Genomic DNA, 22,394 nt, shown 5'->3' on the forward strand with positions numbered 1-22,394 from the left:
GAATCACAGTGGACGTGGACGAGAGAAACTGCAAGGGGCGGTTGCCAAGAATTCAGCTTGTTGTGAGCCAGGCATGGATGTTTGCAGTGGAACAGGCTGGAGGCGGGTTGGGGGGAGGGGGTTAAAGACACTAACAGCAAGCATCGCACTTAGTCATGTTTAAAATGCTGTGTTGTCTTGTGGTCATACAACACACTAGGATCAATGCATTGAACATACATAACCCATGTCCAATTCATCTCCCTTGGTGTAGATTGTAGTATGTTAGCTTCTCCATCTAGCCAACTGGGTTGATAGGACTCTCGGCCAAAGCCAGTATCGACCAGGTTTTTGCGAAAATGGGACTTTGGATCTTCTGTGACAGGTTTTGTGTATTTGAGTCAGTTTGTTTGTGCTGTTTGACGAGGAGCACAGTTGTGAAGACGACTGAATGACAGAATTGGTTGTGTTAGGTGGCATTTATTGCTGTTCCTCAACAACCATCTTTTTATGAAAAAAGGACTGATTCGGATCCTCCGAGGCAGGTGTTGCACATTTGAATCTTTTTGTGTTTAGAAGTAGGAGAACTGAGTAGAGGTGTAGATTTCTATGTTGGCTTCCTGCGCTAGCCACTCCCTTGTTGGTTTAATGGACTCTCAGCCAAACCTGGTAAAAACTGCTTTTTGTTGGAGCCGCTGACTGGTTTGCTGCCAGTGCCACTTGTCATGCAGATGACAGAGCAGAAGTGTTGGTTTTGATAGACAGCATTTTACACTGTTACTAGTTTTATTTGGATCTCTCTCTACTCTCATCCCTGTTGGCTTGGCCGTGTTCTCCTCAACCAGGTTTTTAAAAACAAAGAACTTTTATTTGGATCTTTTCCAACGTGTTGTTCATTTGAGTCTGTTTCAACAGTTTGACAAAAAGGGGCACTGAGTAGAGACTGGTACGAATCTAGTGTTAGGCTCTTGTGCTATCCGCTAGCTAGTTTTTGTTTTTGTGAACTAGTGACGACCCTTACGTGATAAGTGTTGTTTGAAAAGGAGTGCAAAGTAAAGATGGAGACTGCTACCTTCACATGCTATTCACTGAATAGTTAGCTGCTCAGTGTCAGTCGTCATTTAGATGACTGAGCTGAATTGTTGGCCATGTTAGGTCACATTTAGTGCTGTTACTAGTTTTATTTTTGCTGGGTTTTACTTCTCATTCATGTAGGTCTGAGCGGACTCTCAGCCAGAAATAACTTTTTGTGAACAAAGGACTGATTTGGATCTTGAGTCACAGTGTTTGACAACTGGATGATGACGTAGACTTCCATGTTAGCTTTTCATGTTATGCCGCCAAAGATTGGTTAGCTGCCACGTGAGTGTTACACGTGTGCGTATATTTAAAACAAACAAAAACACTGTACTATGTTAACAAAGCATGTGCTTCTCTTCTGTTTTTTCCAGACACCATTGTACAAAATGTGGCGGCAGCCTGGTTCATGTTAAAGTAATGGAAACACGACATTTGGTGGCCATTGCCACGCATCCGTGGAAATACGCAAGCAGCTCGCATGGCTAATCGTGTGGAGCCTGTCAGCAGATACACTCAAGAGCGCCATGCTAAAGCAGTTCGAGAATAACAACCAGGAGCGCTCTGTTCACGCAGAGGGAAAACGCTGGAAAAAGTTGGTGGAAAATCTTGTTTTTTTGCCTCATTTTTGATCCCCAGCTTTTTTATTATTTTGACCTAGATACTTCTGCGAGGCACTTAAATTTTGGCCAATCACATCTAAATGTAACCTACTTTTCTGTGAATAATAATGGATGGAATTCACAGCCTGGCATAGGGAGGATGTGAGCGGCAGAAGGATGGGAGCCGTATGAAGAGAAGGACTAGCTGGAACCAGCAGAGCACAATGGCCCACACCAGTTTGCTGCAGGGGAAGCGCTTTTATTGCCGGGAATGGGTCTTCCACAAGATCCAGCATTGCCTTCAGGAGAAAAGCAGCAACCTGAGCGGGGTGACCGGCACCCCCAGTAAGCAGCCCCCTGGCGGAGGCGTGGCCAACACGAGCAGCCTGCCGTCAAGCTCAGTGAAAAGCGGGAACTCCTGGGGGGTGTTGCTGGTCGGCGGTCCCGGCAGCGGGAAAACAGCACTGTGCACCGAGCTGCTGTGGCCTACGTCGACGCAGGGAGCCCAGCGAGGCCTGCACCAGCAGGGCCTCGCCTTCCACTTCTGCCGGGCGGATGACTCGGACACGCTGTGCGTCGCCGACTTCATCCGCGGCCTGGTGGCACAGATCTGCCGCAGTGGGCTTGTGCCGGGATACGAGGAGAAGGTGCGCGACCCGGCCGTGCAAGGTGCACTGAAGCCCGGCGAGTGTGAGAGGAACCCCACGGAGGCCTTCAAAAGGTAACAACGGACATAACACAAGTGGTCCTTTGATTTTGAAAAATAATCGGAATTGCTATTATTTCCCCTCAATATGGTAATTAATATTACAATAAACTATCAGATTTATTCTACAAAAATGTTTTGGTCTTATATATAAGGCTTATGCTAAAATAAAGGCAACTGCACCATGAATTAATCAACAATTAATATGAAAGATACTTTCTATGTTCCATAGTCATTACCGTCCTAAACACTTTGACTTTCAGTCCTTTAAGCGCTCACTGACAAATTCACAGAATCTAACAAACAAGTATGGCATAAACCAGTCAGTAAATCAGAAATCAGATTACAACAATAATGTAAACAAATCTGTACCTTTATCCTTCAACTATCACTTAACTTCTGCTATGTGGGAACAACACGTAATGGAGCTTTGTCTGCCTCAAATTTGCACTTTCTTTTACGCTGTACCTCTTTCAGTAGAGGTCAGTGCTGCCTGGTGGTTTTGTGGCGCAATGTGGTACTACACTAAAGTCGCAGAATCAATAGGTTCAATTGTTGCAGAAATGGGGACAAAACATTGCTTTGACCTTATAACCCTCCTTGATGGTTCCAGGTGATGGTAGAACTGTGATTTTCCCTTCATATGTACAATTGCAAAGACAACCCTTCCCCCAGTTACCTCGTGACCCTAATGCACCCCTCCCCCATTTTTTTTTGGGACTGCCACTCACACTTATTGCATAGCTCCACCTCAGCAGCCACATTGCATGTCATGCCTGTGTGGGTTTTCCCCCCAGTTTGGCATTCCGGGTGGGACTGTGCTGATATGTCTGTGTTTGGGTGAGCTTCTGCTAACAGACTCAAGGTCTGATAACTTGATCATAGTGGCAGCACGTCTGGATGAGGTTTTGCAATGGATCACTTCATGAGTTTGTGTACTGCTTGTCGTACTGTAGTTTAGGCAGTGTGTGTGTGGGTGTGTGTGCGCACTCAACACTCACGTTTCTTGTCTAGCCATCTGCTGACGCTTGTTGCACCCTCTGAACATTTCACACACACAGGGTGGAAAAGTAGGTCATGGCAAGGTAAACCATTTTTTAAACGCTCACCAGTGTCAACACACCTTTTTTTTTCCCCCCGCCCCCACCTGACACCCTCGTTCTCAGGGAAGCGCTTGTCATCTGGTCATAATCACGAGGCCTCAGTTTACCCACGACTGTGACTCTAGTTTGACCTCCTACTAGACAAAAATCAGGTTTCTTAAGGGGCTAAAATTGTTTGAACCCAAGCAGGATGCTCTACTTGGCGCATGCCAACTGCCTTGGTGCAGACAGCCTTTTGCCTTTATGGGGCCAGTGTCCATTTAAACTAAAACAACAGTTTCAAAACCTTTCTTGTTACCTAAGACAGACCTGCAATAAATTACTGAAAATGTTATAATAGACATGCCGGGCCAGTAGTTCGTGACGTCCCGTCGTAATACAACACTAGCCCGCCTTTGAATAACACTTGTTGGTGTATATGTGGATTACAAATTGATGTATGTAAGTAATCCAACTCCAATGGGAATCAGTGGTGTGGAAAGTGTACACTTTGCTAAAGTAGCGACGTTGTTTTGGTTGTACACATTGTCCCATTTGAACAGTTTACCATTTTCAGCATTCACTCGGAACAAAGCTTCCACTCTTAGAACCATTTCATGTTTTCAGGCCCTGCAATGCCATTTTCAGGTAAACAAATAGCCAAAACAACATTGTAGTTTTTCCCCTTTGTTTTTGTTTTCAGTTCTAAATGTGTTGTGTAAAGAGTAAAGACCTCATACCTCAAGACAGCCCATCACAGTTGATTTTGTATTGTTTTTGAGCAAAGTAAGCATTTCACTGACTAATGTCAGGTATAAATTAGGCTCATCATACGCAAATAATAGGATCATCAAGCTTTTAGGGTTCAAGGGCTGTTTTCGGGTGTCAGGACTGTATTTGACAAAAAAATAACATTGGGGAAAAAAAAGCAACCAACAGCAGTGCTTTGGTTCCATTGTTTTATGATCTACCCAAATTGCACATACTCACACTGAAATCATACCAAGAGTGACCCTCATTTTCGCAGTCCTCCATTTCGTAGTTAATAACAGTATCCTTATAAAAAAAAAAAAAAACGAGTCATTTTGAAAATGTTTGGAACTGCAGGCTCTTCAAACACCGTTTTCCTGAAAATAAACAACCGAAACAAGATTTGCCTGTTAAAAAAAAGACATTTTTGAAAAGCAGATAATCAGGTTTTGTTTTTGAGTCTATCAGGCACTTCATTAAATAATATTGGATGTCAGTTTCCATACATAAATAATATGATCCGTTCACCTAGTGTCATAGTTGCTATCTGGTTTAAGGTTTATTTTGTGTGTTTATGTGTCTTTTTGGCTATAAAAACGCGTTTTTGTGAACATTCACAATATCAGTCTTAAAGTGAAAATGAAAACGGTGTCAGATTACAAGCCCCGTAGTACAGAGGGTCCTCGGTTTATGACGGTCCCGACAAATTCCATTTCAAGGCTACAAACTACATGCAATAAACTAGATTATGCAGCGGTGTAAGAGTACTGTGTCATCACACGATACAGGTTTGTTTTATAGTCAGTCCTAGAAGGTTTTTTCATACAAAAGTTTACTGTAATTCTGATTTTACTATCGACTACGTTGTGTTCTAACGTGAAAATTCTGGTTACATCTGGGCAGTAAGAATGGAACTCCTCATAAAACTAGGATCCCACATAGCACTTTATTGAGTAATATTGGATGTGAACAAAAAAATTGGGATCATCATACATTAATTATCCCCCCAGGTGTCATATTACCAGTAGCTATCTGGTTTCAGGGTGCCAGGATTATGTGCTCTATTTGACGAACGAATAAAAAAAGATATGGACGGGAGTAAAACTTTATTGTTACTCCAGTGTGACAGGCTTTGGGATTAAAATTCACAAGAGGGGTGCGCTTGTTTTGACTGCACTCAAGGCTATTCAGTGAAAATTTAAACGGGTTGCATTTAGTTAAGGGTGTTGTTAAACAGTGATGATTTTTTTTTTGTTCTTTTTAGGAGTGTTTAGCCTCCACCACAACCCCCGTCCACCTGTGATTTTCAGCCAGTGAGTGCATGCGAGAGGCCCCTGCCAAATTCTTTGGCCTAGTCAAAGGCAAACAAGTCGGTTTGTTGATAGTAATCGCCAGTCGCGTGTTAATGCAGCAAAACTGGTTCAGACACGGGTTGACGTCCGCGGCGTACAAGCCGATCGCTGCTTTTCCCACTGTGTGCGCCTGCGGGCAAGCCAGACTTGAGGCATTTTGAGTGCAGATTTGAACGGTTTGTTTGTCCAGTCTGTACACATTTGCAATGTACCTGCACATTTCTCTTGTAAATGTCGTATTCTAGCTATGTGATTTTTAACTAGCCACTAGCAGGAACACTCACTCCAATGGAGCGAGTGGTTTCATGGTTTGGCTAACAAGTTTGTGCAAGCGCAGGCGCTAGTTACTCAAACTGCTGATTCAGTTTTTCAAACACAGAAAAATAGATGTAGAAGCTGTCACAATCATGTCATTTCAAGGAATAAAAACCTAATGAATGATGAGAATGGAGGAAATGCGGTAGCAGGGACAGGATAATTGCTATTTGAAGGCCTATTTAGTCATCACTTTGTGTCGAAATGATGAGTTGGTTAAAATAAAATTGAAATCACATTGAGTCACATTGTGTAAAAATGCTATGGTACAAAAATAAAATAAAGTCAATCACTCATTGAGGGTATTACTGTAACACAGGGATCCTTAAACAGTCTTAAATTTGACTTTGTGAAAGGCCTCAATTATACTTAAAAATGTTACCGAAAGCTAAATCTGACGTTTAAATAAAATGAAAATGCCACGTTGTTTGGAAATATTTGTGCCGTTTTTAATCAATTTTAATATTTTGCACTTTTGTGTATAATACATAAGCCATAGCAAAAATGCTTACCAATTTAAGTCATGTTGAAACACTGAGTCAATATTGATCACTGCTAATGGTAATTAGTGAATGAGGCCTTAAAATGTCTAAAATGTGGCTTCCTTAAAACAACCCCCTGTTGTGGAGTAATTTTCAAATATCCTACGACAGTCTGACACGACTTGGCACTGTTGTGCAGACGTTTGTTCAGCTGTTGTAGTGTTGCGTTGCCACAAGGGCTTTCCGTTGACAGTATTCCTTTTGAAGTATTGTACGAACTGATTACTTAAAGAAGTGATGAGAGGTTTGTGAAGAAAAAACAACCTTAAGCTAAATGAGAGATGAGGTTTTAACAGAAAGAAAAACGATAAACAATATTATTTATGTTGATTTGTTTTTTGCATGACGTTTTGGGGTCTGAAAAACTTTTCGGTGGAGGTTTTTTTATGAGTATGCCACAACCATGTTGGGTAAACAACAATGGCAGATCACAGCTACACGACTGAGCGGTGGCGTTGTGCTACATCGACAACGAGCACAGTAAACCACTGCTATTCGGGGTAAGGGGGGTGGCGGGGGAGTGAGGCTGATTTGATTTATATAACAAAAAAAAAATGCGCCAGAAGGCCAAGAAGTGGCAAAGAATCTCCATAATTTCCACTAACAAACCAGACTGAATAGCTCCTAGCTCCTCCCTGACACACAAATTTCATAGTCAGTGGAGATGTATCACTTCAACTTCAACAATGAATGCCAGGACATTGATAACTACATTTCTCTTATCCAGGGGTTTGACACTATCTTGTGACGTCTTCTGGCATCTTACAACCTACATTGAAGTGTTTACAGTCATTTTTGCAGCTCTAGCTGTGATAGTTATTGTCTTATGTGAAACATTTAGACAATAATTACTCATTTTAAGACAGTCAATATGTGCCCTGCGGCTGGCGACAGATGCAGGGTGTACCCCGCCTCTCGCCCAAATTCAGCTGGGATAGGCTCCAGCTCTCCTGCGACCCTAACATTTCTCAGTCATTCAGCATATTAAATCATTCCGGGTCTTGTTTTTGGTGCTGAGTTTTGTACTGTGCTGTTCCACGAATGGCATCTGCCTGGCAATCTTTGATGGATTTCTACAGAGTACAACATCACCATCGGTATCGTTCATCTCGTACTAAACAACCCCAAAAGATCATCGGTTTGTCACAATAATCAAGCTTTCAGTTGATTTCCAAAGTAGTCACTCCAGTGCTTTGACTGGATTTTGTTCGTCACAATCATGTTTCCAACAGCCGCTCGACCTACAGGCCTACTAACATGCCTTTTCCTTCAGGACAAAAGAACTGGCTTCAAATAGGGGGTAGGGGGAATTAACGCAGTCATGTGGGCCCAATGAATTCCAGCACTTTTGTTTTTTGCTGATGGCACAAAAGTGTTTAGTTTAGTAGGTGTGACCTTATCTGGCTCTGCGGTTGGGCCCAGTTCAGCTTTTGCTGCAGTCCTCATGATGAACTGCCAGAGGTTTAAGTATTGAACCAAGTGTTTTACACCATTTACCGTGTGACAAAGAGACGCCGCAGTTAGGATTATATACTTCAAGTAAATAGGTTTATTCTATCCGACACTAACAAGCTGCTTTGTTCGAAATGAGCAGTTGATATTGTGTCAATTCATAACGACTCAGTAGTCTCTAAATTACATTTAACAGATCGGGGAAGTTTTCAGCTCATGGGAGCAAGACTCTTGAGTGGCAAAAAGCCAGAGATCAGGAAAAAACATCTGACATGTTTCCTCTTAGGCAATTGTGGGGAAATTGGCCATGTCACATGTTTTATTGGAGATTCTAAACAGAATTCAAAGCTGAACACGTTTCGGTTTCAACTAAACTGAACCAGGGCAGGTTTTAATGTCCAGGCGTGGGCGCTTTGTGTATTTCTTTTCCACTCGTGAGTTGACTCCTTGACTGGGCGGCACTGCTTTTTGAGGTTTAAGGAACGCTACCCGTGTCTTTCATGTGGTGCACAGCAGCGGAAGATTTGCAGAAAATTAGAGCCACATTTTAGCAAGCAACAACAACAAAAAAAAGTCTCCCACTTTTATCAACCCCCCTCTCTTGTGATGCATCAACTCCAGTGGAGTAGAATAGGAGAAACGGCAGCAGCAACGGTGCAATGATGACTCAGCACTCTGTGGCTAGCCTGTGTCTCAACATTACTGGCGGATATTATGTGAGTGTATAATAAATAATGCTCATAAATGAGTGTACAGCCGAGTTCAGTCTTCATCATATTGCATGGCTTTAAAAGACAAACCAACTTTTAAAGAAAGAAGAAAGTTGAATTAGCTCAAATTAGTTTTAGTTTGTTTCTTGTACGCAAACTTAGACTTCTGAGTCCCTCCGATGACATTGGTCCTCATAAAGTCGTTGACCTGAACTAAAGCTTGAAGGATAATCCAAACTTTACCGGCCAAAAGCGTGCGTGGGGTTTGCTGAGATTCCCACACGCCACTGTGTCGACAGGGAAACGTGCAGAGGTAGTGGGGTGAGTTGAGGGGGATGAAATTTCAGATTCCGTTGGCAGCATCGGATAGCTCATCAGGAATGTGCACCTCGCTTGGACTGGGAAGAGCTTGAGGGATTTGCGGTAGTTATCTGAGGCATGTGTGCTGGCCAAAAAAAAAAGTAGCTCATCTATACATTTGGAAATCATTAATAGTCATAATACATAGTAACCTAGATAAATAAACAGAGGTAAGTAACAACATGTACAACTTTCTACCGGAGCACTTTGTAGGCGATTCGCATACAACTCCAGTTTGACCTACTTTAGCCGTTTTTTGAGAAGTGTCAGTGCGAAGCTAATTTGGGATGGACACCATTCCAGATGCAGCCCTCAATGCTGTCACCACAGAAATAAAAACAAAAACAAAGCGGTCTCTTCTATGTGACAGATCCCATCACGAAGTAACTAAAGACATCTTGAGACTTCATCTCAGAAGATCACCAGACAATGAACATATATGGTAAATTGGGCTTTTTTTTAGTAAGCGCCAATCATGGGAAACCAATCCGACTTGGACTACGCTAGGTCCAATTCGAGAAAGCATTGGATGCGTTGGAGGGGAAACAAGACCCCTGTGAAGAATACAGCGACAGCACTGGAGTGATGGTAGTCTATGTAAAAATAAATAATGAAACACACAGAGATGATTGACTCCCTCTGGATAAAATGAAGCATGAGTCAGCAGGTGTTGTGCTGCGTCTCCCTGACTACGTAAAGACTGTCCAAAGTCCCTTCGTGCTAAATAAATGGTTGAATCAATTACCTAATCATCGCTGAACGCTTTTCCCCCAGCTCTTGGATATATTAATAAAGTGCTAAATTGGTAATGTGAATAATAAATATTGTTAGTCTATGAAAATGGTGGATGTGAGCAAGCGTGTTAGGGGACAACCTTTGCGAGAATGTCGCAACTTAAAACAAAAATGATGATATACAGTCCTAGTGGAGTTACATTAGTTATGTGTATCCAAATCTCAGAGCTGACAAAGGGTATTCCAAAAATGTCAATGTTTTGAAAAAGATCTGGGAGGACAAGTATGCATATCAAGCTTCTTTACAAAGGGACACTGAAAACGCCATAATATGCATGCCACACTAGTAGTTGTGAGTTGTTTTTGTCAGGCCTTCTAGTCAAGTCAAGTCAAGTCAAATTTATTCTGAACAAAAAATGTTCAAAGACTTATAGACTAGCCTTGTAATCAAGATCACATTAACCAAGAAAAGACAGACTTTGAGGAGATGAGTCAAGTGCAAAAGCAGGTCAAGGCATGTACTGTACGTCACTTGAAGAAATCTGCGGAATAAAGAGAGAAGCTTGAAAAATTATATCGATGTAATGACTAAGCACTGCTATTTTCGCAGTTTAAGTCTCGACTCATCTTGAGAATGAATGACTTTTTTTTTTTTTTTTTTTTTTTAGACAAAGACCCCTAAAGTAGCTTGAAGACCAAGACCTCGAGGGCATAGGGTCCTTGGTTTGCAACTGTGCCGGCATATGACGTTTTAAGGTTATAAGCTACATTACGTGATAGCTACATTACATTGTAGCTATAGACTACAATGTGATTAGACCTACGGACAAATTCAGGTTCCGTCGCTATAGTGACAGAACTCAGTCATAAACCGAGGGGCCCTTAGATTACAACACTATTCTGACGACTACCTATATAGAACTTTTTTTTTTTTTATCCATCTGTTATGTAGCTCTAGGTCAGAGTCATCCTTACAATTTCATTTTAACAGCAACCCTTTCCAATGAGTTTGTCTTGTTGCTTGCCTTAACCTTGCAACTACCATCAGTCATCCCACAACAGTGTGCGAGTGCAACATGACAGATGGTGAGTGCATTAAATGTCTTTCACACCATGTCTTCTGTACAGCACTTGGCATTAACTCAGACATATGTCGAGGACTCGAGCGGGAGGCGCACACTCAGACGTCCTCGGCAAAGTGGCTTTTGTTGCGCTTACTTTGCCCTAATATCCCACAGAGTTGTCTTTTTGTCCGCCGCTCTTGTCTTTTGACTCTTTGACAGCCCAAAAGTAGCTGAATTGCGCAAGAACAATGGTCCTTTGTCCGTCCCACTTGCTGTCACTGTGGATTTGATTGTCTCGGTAGGCAACACAGACACGGCTATTCACGCCCAGTCATCCCCGTGCGTGGACATTCCTTTTGGCAACGCTCCCAGATGGCACTGCAGGTTCTCCGCGGGCTGCAGCCATCAGGAGAGATTAGCCGAGGAAGCCCGAGTAAGACCACAATGAAGCGGGGAAAATCGTCTTAAGGTTGTTAGGAGATTTGCAAAAAACGTGCACCAAGGAGGTAGATGTGTTTCATTTAGACTTAATACTACAGATCTATAATATCAGCTTGTCACGATCATGAGCGAGAGGAATGTCAACACATTGGAAGTAGGACAAGTTATGCACTTTACTCTGAGTTTGTATTCTTGATTGTGCAAAAAGATGACAGTTCATAGAGTAAAGCCACATTCAAGCCATGCGGTGAGTCAGCGTCGCTCACGGCGTGTCTTAGTTGTATATCTGTAATTTGTGATTATTTTTACATGAAAAGCCCTTTCTTAGTCTTGTTTTAAAAATTAACAATAGCGTCAAAGTGACTGCTGCTTGGCGTGTTTCTTCTCAAAAAGCTTGTTTTCTCCGCTTTATGTTGAAAAATTGTTTTTTGGGGTGAAACTAACCCATTTTCTACTGCTGATGGCTTTGGAGCAAGTTTTGTTCTCTTGTCTCATGATGAAGCTTTGCAAGCAATGTCATATCCCAAAGAGCGTGTGTTACCTTATAAGGTGAACGATTTTATCCATGCAATGGCCACTTTGCGGGGAACAAAAATAAACCAACTAAACCTTTGCCTGTGCTCACGTTTTTGCATTGATTAATTGATTTGTTAAACCTTTTTTAAAAATGCTTAATTAACATGGGCCCTGATTAAAATGTCACCAACCTGAACTCCTCAGATCCTTTTTCGCTGGCTGTTGAGCTAGAAGTAATTTAATGAGTCTCGGGAAATGACATTTTGCCCGTTTTACGCTTGCGGCGCTCACACAGGAACAGAGGAGCTCAAAGAAGACTGCAGAGCTTGAATGCGTTTGTTGACCGCTGCGGTTCACTTAGCATTCATGTGCGACATTAGCAGTGGAGCTTACAGATTCCATGTCTGGCTAGCAGCTTGCCGTTGCTGGAATGGTTAATGTAGCGTTCAAACAACCGACTTGCGATGTGATGTGACGTCTAATTCCGAATGTTGTACGTCATGTTTGCTTCACTGCGAGATGTCGTGCTGGTTGGCTTTAATTCACAGTCCACGTTCAATGCCACTGTTGCAGCAAAATACAATATTACGTATTAGTAATAGCATCCGAGACATTAGCTCAGCTCACAGGTCGGTACAAAAAGGCCCGATGAATTATAAATGCTTCTGCTGCGAGCCGAAATAATGCGCGGTGGACTGAATGGATGCTTACTTAACGCCTACTCAGGAAGTCTTGTCCTTCACATCAGCGCTGTGTCGCACTTCACACTGTCATTAGTTGTTGCTTTAGTGAGTTAATCATAAAACGTAGGTCAGGGGATCGCAATCTTTTTGGGTCCAGGGACCCCTTACAGGGAAGAAATGTTTCAAAAGACCTCCTTATGTATAATCCTAATGCCAATTAAACAACTACCATGTGCACCGCTCAATGCCGGGGGTATTGCAGTCATCAATCATGTTTCCCCAATGAAAATCATGAATCCAGTTTATCCAGGAGTGGTACTGAACAGCTTCAATCCTCCCTTTTGAAGAATTGTTTTCTTTCTGCCAAACTACTGCTTGTTGTGAAGTCAGTTGAATTCACTTCACTACCACCTCACAACTTGTATCTCACATTTTTGCTCTAAGTCAAAGCAAAAACTTTGGCCGGACGCCCCGCACCTCAAAAAGATCCGTTCACGTACTAATATATTTCCTTCCGTCCTGTCTCAGATGCGTGCTCTTGCCTCTTCTGAGCGCCAAACCGCCGCCACACGCTCTTTTCCTGCTGGTGGACTCTGTGGATGAGGGCGGCCAACTGGGCGAGGCAGAACAGAGGTCGCCGCCGGGCTCCCCCAGGACCATCGCCGAGCTCCTCGCCTGCCATCACGAGTTCCTGCCGCCGTGGCTTCTGCTCATTTGCTCTGCACGGAGACAGAACAAGGCCATTACTAAACTCTTCACAGGTAAAAAAAAAAAAAGAGAAAAAAAACCCCTCACATAACACTTGTTAGTCTTGATACTTTCCACCTGAAACCTCATTTGCTGCCAAGACCGTTCAAGTAGAATCTCGAGCATCTTGACGTGCCCGAATGACATCGGTGTCACCGGTGCGGCACTTGCCTGATGTCCTGTGACACCAGCTGCTGTTATCTTGTCAGGCCAGCAGCCGCCATCCCATTAATCAACATGCAACTCTGCTTTTCCAAAAGCTTTCCAGCAACCACGTCGTTGTTTTGTACAATGAAACGGAATTAACTGCAGTCATAGCCCCACATAATGGCACCATTTTGCATATTTGATTTTGGTTTAGAGCCCAAAGTGAGAACGTGTTTGCAACGACACCACATGCTTCCAAGGTGAGAATTTGCAGTGTATTGTGTCAGATGGAACAATAGGGTGACAAGCTGTACAAAGGAAGTGGAGGAGACATCTTGCCTTTTGTCATGCTAGTTTGGAGCTCGATTTGGACGCCTATTTCGTCGCTCTGCCATTACATTCCTGCTATGAGTATACAGAGGTTCTTTTGGTTTCTACAGCAGCACATATTTGACATAGACGTTTATTTTATGGTGTATATATACTGAAATAATGATGCCGCTGTCTGAATTTACTGGCAAATTTCAGTGTGTGAAATTGGGGCCTGTTTAGCTGAACACAGATTATCATCCTGTTGTATGAGTAACGGGTGGATAGGTTAATTGTACCTGGTGCCATCTAGTGGAAAAGCATTTCATTGTTCCAAAACAGCAGTAAACGAGTGGTTACAGTGGGACCGAGAGAAACTTTAAATGTTGTGTTTTGATAATGATTGATCGGATCAGTGCTGACTGGCTGGCAGAGATGGAGTGGTGGATGGTAATTATCACTTGATTTTTTTAAAATTAAAATAGTGCTTCTCTTGCACTGACATGTTATTTTTACATCTTTGATTGAAACAGTAAATAATAATAAATTCTGCCTGTGTGAAAGCCACATGTCTAAGCTCTTTAATTCTTTTAGAATTATGTTTCTGTCTGCTACAGGGGCTGCGATATTAATCATTTTGTAAGTGTTGAATTTCTGGGAGAACTTCAGGTTTTCAAGGGTAATTCCAAAGGCGACCTTAGGTTTTGGGGAGCTGTTGAGAAAGGCGCTTTAGGCCTTAATGGGTTAAAGTAAAGTATAAAGTCAATAGCGTTACTTAAAACAACTTTGCAGATTCGATCCCCATGCTGCCAGCACTGTAACTCCGCCTGCGCGGACCGCATTTTGTGCTCCGGATGACGTCAATGTCGGATATATGCGACCTGGCCATTCAGACCGCGAATGTATCGTAGATGATCGGATACGTATCCGATCTAGGACCACATACGAAAACGACCCAGGTCACATTTGAAAAAATCGGAATTGAACCGTTCACACTGTCATAAAAAAATATGATACAGGTCGCATATGGGCAAAAAAGTCCGACTTGGGTCGCATTTGCCTGCGGTGTGAACCTAGCCTAATTCAACAAACAGACTTCAATGCAAGCTGGTCGTATAACATTCACCAATACTTGGCAAAGCCCACTTTTTGTCAAACATCCAAAACGTCCTCCCACCCTTCCACGTAACTGTAGGTGTCTGTGCTAGATTCGATTTTGGTTGGCTATCACAGTGCAAAGAATCCTCATCTCATTTTCCAACACTGGCTGCACAGATGGTTTTCGATTAGATATTGTGTCTTTAATTTGGCATTTTGATTCACGCTTTTCGGTGTGTTCGATTAACCGCATCATCAATCTCGGGGGTTAGGTCCTTTAAACACAGCAGTAACTGCAGATCTTGGCCCAGACTACTGAGTAGTACTCAAGATCGCTGCCCGTCTGTTGCCGTTTTGGAGGGTTTTTCATCTTGGAAAAATGTGATAAACAGCTGTTATCTTCCTCCTCCCTCGTTCTCGATCGCCTCCTTTCACTCTTGCTCTTTGATGACGGCTGGGCCTTCGTCAAGCTCTGCTTCAAATTGCCCGGCAAATGGTTGTAAACATTCTCTTCGATGGGTTCCTTTTGAACACAGGAACTCACTGATCACATGTGATTCCACCATTTTGAAAGGAACGAAGGCCATAGCTTTTAATATCACCCTTTTTTATTACATGTGTTGCTATGTGAACGTTTGCTTCTGGATGTGTTATAGCACCTCATTTATTTTCTTATTGAGTTTGTGCACTGGCACAATTCCGCATAGCATACAATAGCCTTGGCTTTCCTGCTTTGCGGATGCTTTTAGCAGCGCTTTTTGTTTTGTCTGGGTTCAGTCTTCCACTCTGAGTTGACGACAATAATAATGACTTTGCTTTTTAAAGACATGCACACAAACAAAATAGCGTAACCCATTTTCTGTGGCCTGCCTTCATTCATTTTTTGTTGCTGACTTGTGCTCCTTCCTATGACATGGACATAACCCAATTTTGTACCGAAGTCGGAACACACATCTCTATTGCTTAACAAAAGTCTATTCCCGGCCATAAATGTAAAACAATAAAATACAAAGCAGCACACCACAAGCGTGCCGTGATTCTTGTGGTTGGCTTGCACACTGGAAGGAGTGCAAACTCATTCTGTTTGTGACTGTTGTAGGTTGCGATGATCGTAAACCAAGGACCCCCAGTGTAGTGCTACCTCCAAGGTCAACCATAACTCATTCAATGAACTGACCGGCGTTTGATTTAGTTGACATTTATGGCGTATTTCGCAGAACACGTTGGTCAAAATGGTCCGCATTTGAAGTCCTACAAGGCATTCCACCTTTGAGCGTCGCCTCCAGAAAATGTTTTAAGGAGGCTGACTTATTCTGGGTCGGCGATGGTTTGGGGTTTTGTGGATAACGTTTGCATTACACTCTTAACCACAGGACCATGACTGTAAGAATCCTTGTGAGGAGAAGAAGCGCAGTTGTCTCTGGGAGTCTGACACATACTATCAAGCATTAGTTGAAATGGACTTTTCCTGACAGAGATGACTCCCCCCCAGTCCCCTAGGGGAGCACAACTCTGGATTCTTCTTCCCTTGCTCAACTGTTATTCCTTGTGTCCATCTAAACGTTTGGAATGTGCTTTGGGAACTTTTCAACACCTCTGAGACCAGAGCAGGAAGAAGGAGGCTTTTCTGAGTCCTGCAGTAGAATGCCTCGCTCGCATCCGCTCGGCTCGCAAACAAAGACGCTTCTGTTTGTGACAGTCAGCGTGCGAATTTGGATCTCCCGGGCACTTGCATGTTATGACCACTCATTTATGATAAAGCCCCCGTGTCAAGCTTGGAATTTTCTCACTGAAAAAAAACAAAACTGTGTGCAGCAAATCTATGGAGAACATGCTGCTTTTTCAGCGCCTCCCCCTCAACTGAGTGCAGTGCTACTGTACAGCCTCGATAGGGGCAGTGGAGTGGAAACACTTAGGTGGCAATTTTGGTCAGGAGCTGAGTAGAATGCATGGCAATTTTACAAGGCCTCGGGGGCAGAAGGCAGAGCAGAGGAGAGGGTGGAGACATGCAAGCCGGGCTTGCAAATGAGACGGTTTTTGAAATGTAGATCCTTCAAACCGAGTGGGTGTGAGATTTAAAAAAGTGGCGGTGAACACAGTCCAATTACTCGGGCTCCTCCCAACTGTTGGGATTTTCTTTGAGTCTCCAAGACTTTAAACGTCCTCAGATGAAGTAAGGAACTTGAGAAAAATACCATGTCCCAATCTTTTTCCTTGTCAATTTTCTGTCTGACTGGATGCAAAGAGCCCAAGGGTGTAATTTCTGCAAAATGTGTCTGATTTTCTAGAGTTACTAAAAAGAGAAGAACATGAAACCCATGATGAAAAGTCTTTTCATGTTTTCCGAGCTGGCTATGGACCATGTGTGGTTTTCAGGTACTGAAGAGATGGGTAGATAGAAAAGGCATCCACTTGAGTGAGCAGAATGCACTGGAGCTATTCTTTTTTCCCCCTGTTGAAACATTTGTGCAATTTGTTCGTTTCAAAGTTCATTCCCTGCAACGTAGCACCCTTCATTCTCTTATCATTGCTCTTTAAACCTAGTGGATGTTTTTAAAGAACATTGTTTCAGTCTAAGAACACATCTTTTCTCACATTCTCATTCGCCTTTAACTGAGCTCTAGTTTGTTTCCCCTGTTTGTTTGGCTAGGTAACAGTAACTACAGTAATTGAATCTCTTCAAGCCACCATGATACACACTGTGACTTGTTAAAGATGAAGAATGACGCAAATGGACGAATACTGCATAATTGCGACATAACTGCAAGTGTTAAACAGGTGAAATCACTAATTACAGTATGTGCACTTTGCTATCAGTTGGTCCACTGCAGACTGGTACATTGACCAGATAACTATAATATACTGTATTTTCCGAACTATAAGCCGCTACTTTTTTCCTAGGTTTTGAACCATGCGGCTTCTATAAAGGTGCGGCTATTCTGTGGATTTTTCTTCCACCGTTAGGGACGCTCTAACCGGAATTAAAATACAATGCAATACAATTGCCATTAACAGGATGTGACTGCAGGTGGAGGAGTTCAACAGGCTATGCACTAAGTTAAACCCTAGGCATTGCATATGGTGATATGCGGAAGTAGAGCAATAAAGGGACGTTAAATGACAAACTGGAGTGGCAGCGGGCAGGGAAATGAAGACAAGTACTTTATTTTCTCTTGGTTCTGTTCCGTTTTAATCAGCAAAGTTGCTGCCGTATTGACAGGCACCTTCACGAAAGAGTCTGTTCAGGTACATACATGTTCATTTTCAGTTCAAAATCGTTCTGTAAATGCAGTAAATATCACATTTTTCAACATAGATAGGTGCGGCTTATATAAAGGTACGGGTTCTGCTTTTTTTTTTTCCCCGTTATTTTTTTTTTGAATAGAGCATTCTATAAAGGTGCAGCTTATAGTCCAGAAAATACGGTAATCAAACCAATCCATTGTTTCAGATCAGTGAAGTACGAATATTTGTTGACTGCAGTTATAATTATCATACGGAGATGAAGTGCAACTGGGGCTATGAATAAGAATCCTCACCAAACCCTCTTTGCATGATCTTATTCCAGCTTTGCACTGTTACGAGTTCAACGGGGTTTATTTCCCCAATCAGGTCATCCATCATTTCCTTTGCAACGCCAATTTGATCCTTCCACAAACTTTGAACTAGCCGCACATTCATACACACATGAAATCCCCCCCCCGCCCCCCCAACACTATCACCTCCCCCAGCAGTAATGAATCACAGCTGTAATTAACTCTGCGATATTCCAGGCTCAGGCTGGGGGAATGCTACTCAGAGCGTGTGGCCGCTACTCATCTTGTGAGGCATGTGTTCCTCAGATGACACAGTTTAGGGCTGTTCGACCCAAAACTAATCAGGTGGTCTTCCACCACATCATGTTTTACAGCTCTTTAGTCATCCCTGGGAGGAGCCATAATAAATTCCTATCTATTGTACAGTAAAAACTACATGTGACTCATACCAGGGCCTCCTCTTTGAAAGAGCTTACTTAGCCCACCCTGGGAACAGCGTGAATCACGGCCTTCACCTCGCCGTGCCCGCTGCCGTGAATGGCACATTATTTTTGCCCAAGCTGCCAAGAGACACAACAGATTTACTGCAGACAACCACAAAGGAGAATAGTCTGTTTAAAGTGCCGCTGTACGGTATCTCTCAAAGATGTCCTTTGTCACTGAGGCCAACTGCAGAATCTTAACACAGCGCTGCTGCAAAAAGGTCAACATCATTTTTAACATATCCCTGTATACATTCTTGTTTGCAATTTTTTTTTTTTTTGTCAGCCGCCTCATTTGGAGGTCACCGCAAGAGCTTCTGGCACGCTGACAACATAAATAGTCGTAAAACAGCAAGATTGTTTTACTTCTTCTCCACTGCAGGAATGTTTCCTCAAGAGAGACAAAGATGCCTTTGAATTGTCTCTAAATCACTTATTTAGATGATGAAGACGTACTAATGCGAAACACTGACTGTAAATAAATAAATTGCGTACTTCATCAGGTTAGATTACACAGACCTGACGAATTAGGAGATGTGAAGATCATGTATTTTGTGAATTTGTTTCACTCATTCACTGCCAAAGACAAACTTGTCTTTTCACAGTCCAGCCATTCAATCCCAGGATCTTATTTATATATTTTTTTCAAATGTTTTCAAACGTTAGGGTAAAAGAGGGTCTGAAAATGTCTGGCATTGAATGAGTTCAAAACCAAAAGAAAATTATCTTGGAAAAGAGTCTTGTAAGGCAACAACTTTCTTCTTCCCTTAAGTGGCACACGCATACATAAGTCTAAAACATTGACCATTTTTTAAATGTGAGGGACCCTTATACATGACGAGGAAAGAATTGCTATGTCCTACCTTGATATACAAAAACTCAACACAACCAATTGCTCCTCTCTATTTGTGTACATCAATAGCGCAGAGCTCCTTTATGAGCTATCGTTCCGTTACATGTCACACTCACGGAGCCGTGGGTCGGCCCAACTCGGCGTTAGAATTTGGATTTGTGAGCGCGACTTTTAATCTTCTTTAATATTTATAATTGTTGACCTTGACTGTTTTTCAAGCAGATTGGGGAGAAAAATACACTTTTAACACAACCCACGTCATATGAAAATCATTTAGGATAATGTTCCAGGGACATTAGATTATTGAAAAATCCAAGGATGAATTTGGCTCAATTACTGGTTTGTGTGTGTTCCTCGTTTCACAGTTTACTGTGAAAATTTTGTAGAATAGATTTGACCAAAATGATGATATAACAAGGGTATTTCGATTGCGATTTAATGCGTCCGAACATTTTACACGCGTTATAATGCAGTCCCCAAAATGTAATCAAAGTGACAAACCGTATCCGACAAGCACATTGACGTCCAACATTCATGCACGAGATGTCGTTTTCCAGGCTGCAAGTTGACTACTGCAAGAGATGATCTGAAGACCCGTAATCCTGGCTGAATACAGTAATTTCACTAGCATGCAGTCTGACGGCTGGTTAAATTACAGGTCCACCAACGCCACTGCAGTGACATGGCAGACGAATCTGTGTGATGCCCTTTGGTATGTGGCATATCTCTGCCAAGTACTTAGGTAGAGTGTTTTTATGTTTCTCAAGCAGTTAGAGGTAGAATTGTCTGATTATTCTTTAATTAAAGGGCGTGATAATTACTTTTTAATTAGACTTTAGTATGATAAATAGAGGGAATTTTTGGCACATTCTGCCCGTTCTTGCGCTCCTTGCTTTTAAGTAGATCTTTTCTGCCTTATGACCTGCCTGCCAATGATAACTCTGCGCTGATTTTTGCCTTGCTGCTGATCTTTTTTTGTCTGGATAGATTCCCCACGAAACATCAAAAACGCTTCCAAATCTTCCTGGCATTGGTTTGTCTGGATAGGATGAATAAAATGCTTTGTGTGGATTTGTTGTGTCAGTGACAGGAAACGTGGCGGAATGCTTTAAACCAGGTCACCGGGAAGTTAGTGAGTGTATTGATGAACAAAAGCACGAGGCCAAGCGTTAAGAAATCTGATCCTGCATGGGGTCGAAACTCTCAGCATTCACAGCTTTTTCACACCTCAAGTGGGAAAGTTGCATGTAGCTGCTAAATGCTACATTGACGTCTTATGTGAAATTAATGCTGAGCTTGAAATTAGCTGCATGTATTTATGGTCGCTGGGTTTAGTCAGGAATCGGATATTTTTACAGCTTGACTAAGATTGAACTGTTTGGGTATTTTAGTAAACGGTTCTTGGTTCACGATGGTCCCGACATATCGCGTTAGGAATCGTGCGCAATGAACTAGTTTGCGCAGCAGTGTTTTTCATTTTATGGTTTTATATTGAGAAGTTTTATTTTCATGTCTTATAAGTGATTTTCATACAAATCTTTATTGAAATAACTTTACTACTCCGTTACTGTCTGTGTTAGTCTAAGTTATTGACAGTCAAAAAGCAAACAAAAACTTATAAATTGGTTTAAATCGGTTTGATGTATTGTAAAATAATTGTCTACTTTCAACAAGAAACTCATTGCATCATAATCTCTTGAACTGATCGGATCAAATAAGCCCACTGAATCGAACAAAATAAAATTGTTCCTCTTTAAAATGGAAAGTTCTTGAATCATATCACACCCCATATATCAAGATACATACCGAACCGTATTCTAATTGTAGAGATGCACACCCCCTACCTCTTAGTATTCATAGTTCACCAATTACGTCACGGAATATGTAAATAAGAAAGCAGTCAGTGTGTCCTAAGGCAATTTGGTTCCATGGTCTACCAGACTGGGAGAACGAGATGGAACATGCACCGTTTATGTCAGAACAGTCAAGTAAAAGCCAGAGTTCTTGGTCGGAGGTTTCACATACAGAATGCAAGGTCAATCGCCATTTAAAGCAAGTTGAAAGGAAAGACAACTGAAAAAATCTTCCACAGTAATCATATTACCGGTAATAAGAGGCCAAAACAACACTATTTATATTGGTTTTTAGTTTTAGTTATGTAATAGTCAGGGTACACAAGCCCTCAGTTCAATAGGTCCAATTCGAGAGATGCGCATTCGACTACATTTTATTGATCTATTCTGGGTATTACTTTTTATTTCAATTTATACGTAGTAATGATGTGCCAATTGGTAGCTGGTATTTTATCGGAAATAAAGTGACTGGTGACTTTTTCAGTAAAATATTTGTTTATTTTGAACGACGACCAACCTAGGGTGTACCCCTCCTCTTGCTCAAAGTCAGCATGGTATAGCCTGCAATTAAACACAACCCCAGAGAACAAGTGGTAGAGGAAATGGGTGGATGTATTATTGATATAAGATACTTCTCAAAAGTTCAGGCTCGCTTTGAAATGTCCTTTTTTTTAGGAAAATGCACTGCTTTTAATTTATAAAAAAATGTCTACAGTAGCCACAGTTAATGTAGCTGTGGTTTTTTGCTTAAAATAAAAAAAAAGTGACCATCAAACTTTTGAATGGTATAAGTATGCATGTGTAGAATGATCATAAAAAGTGGAGTTCAACTTTCCATAGCTAGCCCCGTGTTGTTATATAACGCAAACCAGTTCTAACTGAATAAACAGCACATAAAACAAATTGAGTGTGGCACTCCATTTCATCAACCATCAAGCAACTCTTAAAAGATAAATTAATCCATGATTACAGTTTATATGCTGTAATAACATCTAGCTCGACAA

At 42.0% G+C, this 22,394-nt stretch overlaps 1 protein-coding gene and 1 long non-coding RNA gene across 7 annotated transcripts in view; one reads left to right on the plus strand and one right to left on the minus strand.

The window, feature by feature from the left end:
* ankrd50 (ankyrin repeat domain 50) overlaps positions 1 to 22,394 on the plus strand; it is a 51,169-nt gene that overhangs the window by 17,680 nt on the left and 11,095 nt on the right. For 2 of the 6 annotated variants that reach the window (XM_086056931.1, XM_086056915.1), the window contains exons 2-3: positions 1,431 to 2,379; positions 12,894 to 13,126. In XM_086056931.1, the coding sequence (XP_085913057.1) occupies positions 1,847 to 2,379; positions 12,894 to 13,126 (766 nt within the window). In that variant the 5' untranslated portion in view covers positions 1,431 to 1,846. Of the gene's footprint in view, positions 1 to 391; positions 525 to 709; positions 825 to 1,430; positions 2,380 to 12,893; positions 13,127 to 22,394 lie in introns of those variants that run through there. The other 4 variants (XM_086056928.1, XM_086056920.1, XM_086056929.1 and 1 more) reach the window with 4 other exon arrangements.
* LOC147151405 (uncharacterized) overlaps positions 11,331 to 22,394 on the minus strand; it is a 139,173-nt gene continuing 128,109 nt past the window's right edge. The window contains exon 4 of the long non-coding RNA XR_015090287.1: positions 11,331 to 13,084. This is a non-coding gene — a long non-coding RNA (uncharacterized LOC147151405). The remainder of the gene's footprint in view (positions 13,085 to 22,394) is intronic.

Source organism: Filicampus tigris, chromosome 2 (genome assembly GCF_054856515.1).
Source record: "Filicampus tigris isolate MCC_2025a chromosome 2, RoL_Ftig_1.0, whole genome shotgun sequence".
Taxonomy (NCBI): domain Eukaryota; kingdom Metazoa; phylum Chordata; class Actinopteri; order Syngnathiformes; family Syngnathidae; genus Filicampus; species Filicampus tigris.